This window comes from Quercus suber, unplaced genomic scaffold (assembly GCF_002906115.3).
Source record: "Quercus suber isolate HL8 unplaced genomic scaffold, Cork oak 2.0 scaffold_38, whole genome shotgun sequence".
In the NCBI taxonomy this organism is placed as follows: domain Eukaryota; kingdom Viridiplantae; phylum Streptophyta; class Magnoliopsida; order Fagales; family Fagaceae; genus Quercus; species Quercus suber.
Window position 1 is genome coordinate 1,776,212 of NW_027069503.1, and position 11,401 is coordinate 1,787,612.

General features: G+C 36.1%; 1 protein-coding gene across 4 annotated transcripts; it reads left to right on the forward strand.

Annotated features, from left to right (window-relative positions):
* Positions 1-4,484: 4,484 nt before the first annotated feature.
* Positions 4,485-8,044, forward strand: LOC112039657 (L10-interacting MYB domain-containing protein). 4 transcript variants are annotated; one of them, XM_024072540.2, is made up of 4 exons: positions 4,485-5,721; positions 6,806-6,917; positions 6,993-7,132; positions 7,236-8,044. In XM_024072540.2, exons 2-4 carry the CDS (start codon positions 6,806-6,808, stop codon positions 7,824-7,826), a joined length of 843 nt encoding a protein of 280 aa, XP_023928308.1. In that variant the 5' UTR covers positions 4,485-5,721; the 3' UTR covers positions 7,827-8,044. The 4 variants fall into 4 exon arrangements, with proteins under 4 accessions (XP_023928308.1, XP_065627088.1, XP_023928340.1 ...); XM_065771016.1 differs by having other exon boundaries at positions 4,486-5,721; positions 6,831-6,917; XM_024072572.2 differs by lacking the exon at positions 6,993-7,132 and having other exon boundaries at positions 4,487-5,721.
* The last annotated feature ends 3,357 nt before the right edge of the window (positions 8,045-11,401 follow it).

An 11,401-nucleotide genomic window follows, 5' to 3' on the forward strand; every position in this document is an offset into this window, starting at 1 on the left:
AGGTAGGACACAATCTCTCAGGCATAAGCAAAAAGGGCGCGGATGCAAGCAATAGAGATGAGCCAAGCGGCTATGTTTAGTAGGTTTAGGGGTCTAGCCTCTCCCATTTGGTTATGTACTCTTTTGAACCCCCTTCCTTCTTCCCTCCTTTCTTTCTTAGATGGTTTGTATTAAGTATATCATGCCGTGTACCATTCGTCTTCATCTCTAGAGTATGGCGATCCTTGTTTACTTTCCTACACCTATATTTTAGGCCATACTCTAGGGATGTAGGCATTTACTTTCCTATTCTGTGTGCTTACATTGTGCATGATGTATGTATATATATACCTACTCGCCCCATTTCGGTGTAATTGTCATAGTCTATGTCACTTAAGGCAAAGCGATGCCTAATTTCTACCACAAAAGTAAGGTGACACGTCACTGGATTTTTGCTGTGGAAATTTGGTACTCTATCCGAATGCCTTAAGAAAGCATAGATTGGGACTACACCCATTCAAAATCCAAACTTCCAAGCCCCCATGCATACAAAGGCCCGAAAGCCAATGCCAAAATCATGTTTTTTATTGTCAATCTCCAAAAATTAAGATTTTATCAAAACAAAGGACTGTCCTTGGACAAGCGTTGTGGGGTGCATAACAGCTTCCCCACATGTAACCAAACTTCTGGACTCAAGAATCAAGATTTTTTTCCATTCACATTAGACTAGGAAAAATGTCATTTTTCTTAGCCTAGGATTGGTAATAAAATCAATTTGAAACAGGTGACCAATCACACCTTAAAAAAACCAATGATTGGTGGCGACTTCACTTATCTTTGGTAATCACTTAAAATTTGGCCAAGATTCTTTCCACATCTCCAGAGGTAGACAAATACCTTTCCTCCACCGAGAGAGAGAGAGAGAGAGAGAGAGAGAGAGAGTCTCATGGCTCTTCAACCCTAACCCGACTTGTTAATGAAATGGGTTAATGCAACTTGACACTTGACATGCTTAAGTCTTGACTCTCCGCGATGCTATGCTTACCATGCTTGTTTATGCCACCCATTAGTTTTCTATGTATCTTTACACGCTTGCTTACATGTCTATGCATAAGTCTTGCTTGTTAGTGTGTTGTCCTTGCTTCAACACAATGAAGTTATGGACATTCGATCCAAACCTACATTTGTCCCTCACGGACACCACCTTTTGTTTGCTTTCTTGCTTGTTTGCCTTCTTGCTTGTTTGCTTGCTTTCTTATTTCTTTGCTTGTCATATCTCCTACTACATGCTATGCTTGCCTCGCTTGTATACTAGTTTACTTTATACCCATTGCACATTATCTTAGCATCTTTTTTTTCTATTGATTGTCTGCTGGTTTCTTCTCTTTTCCTTTACATGTATGCACATAGAGTGAGGACGTATGGAGGTAGGACACAATCTCTCAGGCATAAGCAAAAAGGGCGCGGATGCAAGCAATAGAGATGAGCCAAGCGACTATGTTTAGTAGGTTTAGGGGTCTAGCCTCTCCCATTTGGTTATGTACTCTTTTGAACCCCCTTCCTTCTTCCCTCCTTTCTTTCTTAGATGGTTTGTATTAAGTATATCATGCCGTGTACCATTCGTCTTCATCTTTAGAGTATGGCGATCCTTGTTTACTTTCCTACACCTATATTTTAGGCCATATTCTAGGGATGTAGGCATTTACTTTCCTATTCTGTGTGCTTGCATTGTGCATGATGTATGTATATATATACCTACTCGCCCCATTTCGGTGTAATTGTCATAGTCTATGTCACTTAAGGCAAAGCGATGCCTAATTTCTGCCGCAAAAGTAAGGTGACACGTCACTGGATTTTTGCTGTGGAAATTTGGTACTCTACCCAAATGCCTTAGGAAAGCATAGATTGGGACTACACCCATTCAAAATCCAAACTTCCAAGCCCCCATGCATACAAAGGCCCGAAAGCCAATGCCAAAATCATGTTTTTTATTGTCAATCTCCAAAAATTAAGATTTTATCAAAACAAAGGACTGTCCTTGGACAAGCGTTGTGGGGTGCATAACAGCTTCCCCACATGTAACCAAACTTCTAGACTCAAGAATCAAGATTTTTTTCCATCCACATTAGACTAGGAAAAATGCCATTTTTCTTAGCCTAGGATTGGTAATAAAATCAATTTGAAACAAGTGACCAATCACACCTTAAAAAAACCAATGATTGGTGGCGACTTCACTTATCTTTGGTAATCACTTAAACATCTCCCAATATCTGTTCGAATACACCTTCAGTGTTTCTCATTCCTGCATGCTCAAAGACAGCAGGGAAGACAAAGGTCGGGCCACTCTTCGGTAGGTGACAAAACATGAACCAAAAGCTTGGGTGAGCTCTTTGAAAGAGCTGATGGAATCTAGGCTCAGCCCATCGAACCACCTCATGGCAACTGGCCTAAGACTGGAAGGGAAAACCTTATACATCAGCGCCTCGTCCCTGGAGTAGACAGCCATCCTTTGGTTAAAATGACTTACGTGTTCCACGAGGTCTGTTTTACCGTTGTAGATGGTGAACGTTGGTTGGTTAAAGCGCCGAGGAAGTCTCGCCTCTTCAATCCTGCGCGTGAAGGGTGACCTAGAAATCTGGTTTAGAGCCCTGCTCATGGCGTCGTTTCCCACGTCTCCATGTGATGGACTTCTGCGTTGCCCCTTGCGATGAGATTCCTCTTCATAGGTATAGGACTCGCTGGCTGGTGTCCTGGATTTATTTTGATAAGTGACGTCCGGCTCATCATCAGGGTCCTCATCAGAATACGAGGAAGCCCGTTTCCTCTTTGCATGGCGTAACTCCCTTTTTAGCTTTTCAATCTCTCGCTACAAATCTCGGTTCTTCTCTGCATGGGACATGCGACTCCCGCCATGTGATTGGTTCTGACTAGGGGGCACGGTGTGTACGCTACCCTCGTGGTCTTGTCTTCACTCTAGGTTAAGAAAAGGGTCCACGTGCTGAGATGCTCTAGACTCCGCTTCTTGTTGACCATGTCCAGCCATCACCTACTGTTGTCTTCGCCCCTGCACAAGCTCTTCCCACAGACGGTGCCAATTGTAGCCAAGATTCTTTCCACACCTCTAGAGGTAGACAAATACCTTTCCTCCACCGAGAGAGAGAGAGAGAGAGAGAGAGCACCTGAAGCTCCGCGCAAAATTGCAACCATCATTCAAAAGGGGCCTCCAACAAGCCCTACGTGTGCAGGAGTGTGGCCACAGCAGGTGGTCAGATGAAGGCCCGATGGCAGTTTTCCAGCCTTTCGAGGCTCGGCCTTTAACAAAACTCACTTGTGATTCCTCCATTTGTTCTCACACTGGCTACAACTGTGTTATACATATCCTTAATCTACTTAATATACTTTGAATGAACATTTTTCTTCTCCAAAACACACCACATAATCTCTCAAGGGACCCTATCAAATGCTTTCTCAAGATAAATGAAAACCATATGAAGGCTATTATAGGTCTCTCTATATTTTTTTATTAGTTGTCTAAGTAAGTGAATAGCTTCTACAGTAGATCATCCTGGCATAAAACCAAATTAATTCATTCTTAACCTATGTTCAATCACTCTTTCCCAAGGTTTTGTAATGTGACTTAAGTTTAATTTCCTAGTAGTTTGTACAGTTTTGGATATCCCCCTTATTTTTGTAAATAGGTATTAAATTACTTCTCCTCCATTCATTAAGCATTTTGTTAACACCGAAGATCTTATTAAAAAGGTTTGCCAACTAGCATACACCCACATCACCCAAGTACTTCCAAAGCTCAATGGAGATTCCATCCAATCCAACAGCTTTTCCCATTTTCTTTCTCTTTAGTGCATTCTTTACCTTAGTGTCGGGTATACATGAATGAATGAAGTCTCATATTGAATAAAAATGACAAAAGGAAGTGGTTAATATAATATTATTGGGACCAAACTCACAGACTTAGGCCTATTTAGTAAGGTAGTCCAAACAATAGTTTTTAATGTTTAAACATTGAAAACTATGGGCCAAAATAATAATAATAAAAAAAAACATTTAGTAAGGGATTTCATTTAGGAGTGTTTAAGTTACTTATCTCATTTTAGGATGTTTGAACACTGAATTTAGAAAACTCTGCCTACTTGGTTTCAATTTTCAAATAATATTGTTCAATGACACTTTTGTAAATATGTTTAAAACTATGGGTCCTACCTGAACCACGCGTAACGGAACTTCTTTCACCCTCTCATGCCTGTAGGACTTCTTTTCTCTTTCTTTTTTGGGTTCAGCTCTCCTCCTTTTTCAAACTCTTATGTTTTCTCCTGTTTTAGGGCATGTTTGGTTCATCAACTTAAACACATATTTTTAATTTTTAAATAATATTACACATATTTTTATATACTTTTTTACTTACATATTTTTTTTAAAAAATTAAAAATTATTATTTAAACACGTGGGCCTTAATATTGACGAAGGACCATCCAAAGACTAAAAAAACCCCCACGTCATTCTCTCTCAATTCTCTCTCTCTCTCTCTCTCTCTCAATTATTGAGAAGTTTTCACGGCCCAAGCAAACCCACTAGGCACTATCATACATCACCCAACACCATTGGCAAAGGACGGCAAGGAGTTGTCGAAAATAATGCCGGAGACGCCACCTGAGACGTGTGGCCAGCACATCAAGATCGCTGTTGCAAATTCTTAGAAGCTCAACAAATTTTTCTTTGATTTTATATTCCTAATTTCCAACATGTATGTCTTGCTACAGATTTCATCATTGCTGCATGATTACTCTTCTCTCTTTTTGTTTCTATCACTTCATTTTGTGATATATTTGATGGATGGGTGATTGATTATGGGTACTGGTATGAGGCTTAAGTTTCTTTGATTTTACTGTTATGGGTTTTGCAAGGTTATTCTTGGGGTTTCTTTTTGAGGGAGACAGAGAGGCAAATTTTGAGAGAGTTCTTGCTTGTCCTCTTCTGGGTTCATTGAAATTGTCCAAAAAATTATGTTTCAATTTGGGTGATACTTTCTTCTCTAGCGAGATCTGGTCTTAGCTCTAATACCCGGTTGACAGTGATGATATTGGAGAGAGATTGAAGCCAGGGAAAGAAAGACAAATTATAATGAAGAAAAAATTGTATTACACGTGTTGGGTGAATGAGTATGACAGCGGGTTTGCTTGGTCTGTAATGGAGATAGAATGAGAGAGAGAGAGAGAATGACGTGGGTCTTTTTTAGCCTTTAGATTGTGGGCCTGCCAGGTGTCTTTCGTCTATATGAAAATTGGAGAAAACATGAAAGTTTGAAACGGGAGGAGAGCCGGCCCGGTAGTTCTTTCTTCTATCGTTCACGCCTAGAAGCTTCTCTCTCACGCAGAGGCCTTTTCAAATTCCTCTCTCCGCCTCTTTCACAACAGGTTCATTTGGACTCTACCTCATAAATTTTCATAAATTCTTCGGATTCATATTTACTCCTCTATCTACCAACGGCCTGTTCTCATAAACGAAGTCTTCTAATTAAAATCCTACTTCAGATCTCCTAACAAATGCTTCCCAGCTTTCTTTCAAATCCTTCCTCACTTTCTCTCAAATCACATAAATCCAGATCTTCTCCTTAACTGCTTCTGTAAACCTCATTAATCCTTATAATCCCTCTGCCACAACGTATTATATATGGAATCAGATACAGCATGTTCTTCCGCTTGAATTCTGCTTGACACAATCGCTGTGAGTTGGTTCTCTCTTCAACTTGTTCATTGAGTTATAAGTAATTTATAAGTGTCCATTATTTCTGTGTTTATCAATTTCTCTATAATTTAATGGTTGTTGTATTAAAATTTCTTGGGTTTTATTTGTTGCTGATGAACTATAGTTCTTGTTCCTGTCTAGGTTTTTGTTTTATTTTGTTATATACAAATTATATTAAGTTTTTGTTATGTATGTTTATTAGTTTTCTTTTTCTTTTTTTCTTGACCGTTGTTCTTTTGTTTTCTGATTTGTGCCTCCATAGTACATTCCCAATGAACTCGGTTTGGCAATCTTTTTATTATTAATAATATTCTTACGTTATTTATCCAAAAAAAAAAGAAACTAATAAACTGATATGAGAAGCCAATCCATCTTATGTAACCAAGGTCTTGAAAAAATCCCAAACAACCTTTCTATATAACATGATTAAAACATTGGGTACAATCCATGGACTTGGGGAGGGGATAAAGGTAACCAGATGATAAACCATTAAATTTGATGAAAAAAAATTAAATAAATAAAAGAAGATTTGGTGCAGAAAATAACTGACTTTTATAAGGATTTCTAATTGTCAATCAAATACCAAGTTTCCTCGTGGTCATCATGACACTTATGTCCTGTATTTTTTTATCTTCCTAGAGAAGTGTTGACTTTAGAATGACACCTCTTTGTAGAATTAGAAAGGCACTTATTTGTGGAATTGAGTATTATTGTGGACATTAAGTACTAGTTAAATTGGTAGTTTGGTTTTTGGTTTCAATTCACAAGAATATTGTTTTGTCACAGGAAATGTGTTAAGAGAAAGCTGAACTGCTTCTGTGAGCCTTTTTTTATTTTTTTATTTTTTTTATTTTTTTTATAACTGTTCACAAGTCACAAATAGTTTTTTTTTTTTAAAATGAATGTTTTATGTGTTAATAGGATACTATGTGTTTTAAAAAATTGATATATATGCTTCTACAATATTTTGTGTTCAACTATTTGAATAAATTGAGAATATTTTAGACATATGTTATTGGATATTTGGGTATTGGTTAAGTATGTGGAACTTTTATGCCATTAGATGGCTAATGCATCAAGTGACGCAGAAGATAGGAAATCATGGCCCCTGCCTATTGAGAAGCATTTTATTGATGTGCTGGTGGAAGAACAACTTAAAGGGAACATGCCACCAGGTATGTTTAAGAAAGCTCTTTGGGGTTTTATTCAAAAAGAGTTTAAATGACGTGCTAATAAAAACTACCATAAAGACCAAGTAAGGTGGAAATTTCAAAGGTTGAAGGTTAGAAATCGTGTATTTTCTGAGCTAATCGGACATTCAAGGATGGGTTGGGATTCCCATACAAACATAGTGATAGGAAGTGAAGAGGTTTGGACAAACGCAATTGCCGTAAGTGTTATATGTGAACACAATAATTTTAATGTTGTTGAATTATTGTTTTACTTAAATAAATATTACATGTGTTTAACTCGTTATATATGCTTGTTGATAGCCCAACCCTAAATGCAAGGAGTTCTGGAAAAAGGGCCTTGATCACTGTGACTTGTTGGGACAACTTTTCAACAAAAGCACTGCCAATGGATTCCTTCAAATTTCATTTGCCCAATCAGCCCCAAACAGTGATGAAGAGCGAGAGCTAGATGAGGGATTTCTATCAGCTGGAGTACATGTGTATTTAGAAACTGATAGTGGAGATGACATAGACAAGCTGACCACACTAATTGAAGAGCAAAGCAGGTGCACTGAAAAGCATGTAGCCCAACCAGAGCATTCCAAGGGGAAGAAGAAGAAAGGAGAGATACGTAGTGAGATGAATGAGGCTATCAAGGGCTTCATGGAAGTGTCAAAGGTAAGGCTCATAGCTAATGAGAGTAGAAAGCAAACAGGTGAGTCTTTTGTGGGGGGTGATAGGTTCTCCATTTACAAAGCCGTTGAGGTGCTCAACTCATATGATCACTTATATGATTTCACCCGCTACAAGGTTCTAAAGGAACTCCTTAATCCCAATGTTAGGGCTGCTTTTATTTCCATGAAGCCGGAAAGGAGAAATGCTTGGATGGAGTTAGTTGGGAATGGATATTAGGCAGGATTGCTTGTGTTGGGTTTGCTTTGTTTTGTTGTTGTGTTGGGTTTGTTTGGTAGTGTGCCACATATTTGGGATATAATGTTAGTAGTTATGTTTTTATGTTAGTGGTAGAATATGAACTAAGTGGATGAACAATGGTGGTAGTTATATTTTTATGTTATTATGAACTAAGTGCTTTTAGGGATTTATATATAGCATGCACTTTTATATATATATATATATATATTATTGTGGACCTATTGATGTTATGTTATAGCTAATGCTACTTATGTTGTCTTTGATATAACACATATTTTATTTATAGCTATATTCATGATTTACCATTGCTGTATTAATCATAGATGTGATTCAATCATAATTATGGTTCGGACTATGATGAAAGTGATGTAGAGTTTGAAATAGCAACGAGTTTTATGTTTGAGTGTATCCAATATGTGCAAAAATATTATCTCAAAAGTCCTAGATGTACCAGTATTTTGACTGGGAGGTCTTTCATGGATGAAATTATTAAGAAATTCCCTAAGTATGTTATGAAATGTTTCGCATGGACATTCACATCTTCCAGCATTTATGCAACGAGTTGAAAATGCTACACTTGTTAGAGAAAGATACTGGAATTGTCTCAGTCGAGTAGGCGGTTGGGATGCTTTTATATATTGTTGGGCATAATAAAAACATGAGGTTGGCTACAAACCGCTTCCAACATTCACTTGAAACCATTCAACCGAGATTTTATCATGCATTAAGGGCAATTCATTCATTGAGATCCATGATAATTAGGTTAGATTATGATGCAAATGAGCACCCTGGTCATTTTCGTGAAAGTGTGAAGTATTATCCATGGTTTAAGGTATGATACTTTTTCCTATTTATAATAAATATTTCATACTTATCAAAAACAAATAATAAATATTTCATAATATGCTAGTGTATACTCAGGTTATACTTGTGTGTGTTTGTTTTTGGTAAATTTTCAATGAAACTTAATTACTTATTAAAAATAAAAAAATTCTTACTATATATTGATGTCACGTTAACTTGCGTTAAAATTTATGGTTGTTAATAAAAATGTATAGGAGCTATTGATGGTACCCATATCAGTACATCAACTCCATCTTGTAAGAGTACCGCATTTAGAGATAGGAAAACTAAGATAACACAGAATGTTATGTGTGCATGCAACTTTGATATGAGGTTTACATATGTTCATGCTAGATGGGAGGGTAATGCAAACGAATAGAATGTTATGTGTGCATGCAACTTCGATATGAGGTTTACATAAATTCATGCTAGATGGGAGGGTAATGCAAACAATTCCAGGGTGATGCAAGAGGCTTTTGGAGATGCTAAGTACCAATTCCCTTGGCCTGCTAGAGGTTACAAAAATAATCATAATTTCTTACCCCATTGCCATACATATTAACTTAATGTTTTTAAACTTTGTCTTACTTTATTCATGTTAAGACTTATTTTCGATTTATTGTAGGATCCTATTATCTTGTTGATTCGGGGTACGCAATAGGTATTGCATTCCTCCCACCATAGAGAAAAGATTGGTGTCGCCACCTAGATTAGGTCTAGGAATCATTTAATAATGCTCTTACATGGAAGGACTAAGTTTTACTACCAAAGTATGGGTTCGAAGTTTAGGTACAGTTTTGGGAAGGTATTAGGCACACAAAATCACTTGTCCCGTGGGTTGGCTTCCAGTCACTGTGTCTTACGTCTTAATCCTATTAAAGGCACATTCAACATTGCATTCTATACTCACACTCACACACACACTAGCATACATCTAAGCATATAACATGACATTAATCATCCCAAAACCCTAAGATACATCTATCATGGCATCATATCATCATAAACCCTAGCAAACAAATCATGGCAGCAAGTATACATGGCAGAAACACAAAGATGGCAAGATCCAAATAAACATGTGATTGTATGAAGAACAAATCATTCAAACAATCATGTTCATACTCATCATCAAACATATATCCAATGCATGACTTACTTCACTTACCTTATTGCGAATAGGTAATTAAATAGAGGAACAAAAACTTAGAGGGCATAAAATGGAACCAACCAAAGGCATACGATGTAAAAGAAACAAAGAAACAGAAACAAAAAAAAAAAAAAAATCATATTAGAGTTTCTGGACATGAGTATGCGTGTGTATATATAAGCCTGTGTACACAAGCCAGTTGTATGCGTACACATACTATGAGTTTACATGTGCATACAGAATCATGCGTATGTAGACACGCTTGATGAACCCTAACCCATAAACTTAGAAACACATAAAACAGAGCAAGACTTAAAACAATAAATCTAATAACCTAACATGCTTTTAAACATACAAACTACTAAACCCTAGGCTAAACAAACATATCTAAGCATAAACAAAGCAAAGAAACAAGATTAAAAACAAGATTAAAGCATAAATGAAAGAAAAGAGTTTAGAACTCAATACCTCAAAACAAAAGCTCGTAGGCTTGATTTTAACTGTCCCTCTCAGTCAAATCTATTCACAATCAAATCTATTTATTAGTCTTTTCACACACGCGTTGCTCTTGCTTAGAGACTTCTATTTTTTTTTTTTTTTCCTTAGTACAAATCTTTTCATTTATTATAATTCAATGTTGATGCATTTTTCATTTACAAATATATTTAGGGGTGTGATGAGATTTATGCATTTTTAGATGTATTTATATATTGATCTTATTACAACCCTAGAAATTTTGATAATTGGTAAATGCATCAACTTCGAGTTATGATAAATGAAAAATTGTTTACCTTGGAAAAAAATAGAAAAGCCTCTAAGCACACACAATGTGTGTGCGAAAAGGCTAGTATTTAATAATTTGTTGTCATATGTCTCCTTGTCCCCCTACTCAAAAAAATTATTAATATCAATTTTTTTAGAGAGTTTCAATCTATGGTGTTTACTCTTGATAATAGCTCTTTTTTTATCGGACCAAGATACCAATCAGTTTTTGGTGTAAGCAGGAATTGAACCTTAGACCTCTTATTCAACCATAAGAGACTTTACCAGTGGAGCTAACTAGAACCCCCTCTATTAATATCAAATTTGAATAGGTTTCTTTTCCTTTATCCTGTTCGTACACTTCTCTTCCCAACTTTAAATAGTTTCTATAATAAATCAAATAATAGGTAAAAAAATGATACAGGTAGCATACAAATATATTTTTCATTTTTCATTATTTTTGTGTTACCTAACATATATATATATATATATGTGTGTGTGTGTATATCATTATATACTATATAATCAAAGTTTGGTTTGGATTCTTAGAAGTCGTGGTTGCATAAAGTGATTTCACCAAATTGCAGATTTTTTTTTAAATTTAAAAAAATAGATATAATTTTTCTTGTTCTTATCTTAATCCTATAATTTCTAAGCTGATAAAAATCTTAATTTGATTACAATCTAAATTCTTCATTTAATCATTTTATTATTATAGTTTATCAGTTGAAAAAAACCATAATTTGATTACAATCCAAAATCTGCATCTAATCCTTATCTTTTTAAAAATGATATTACTACA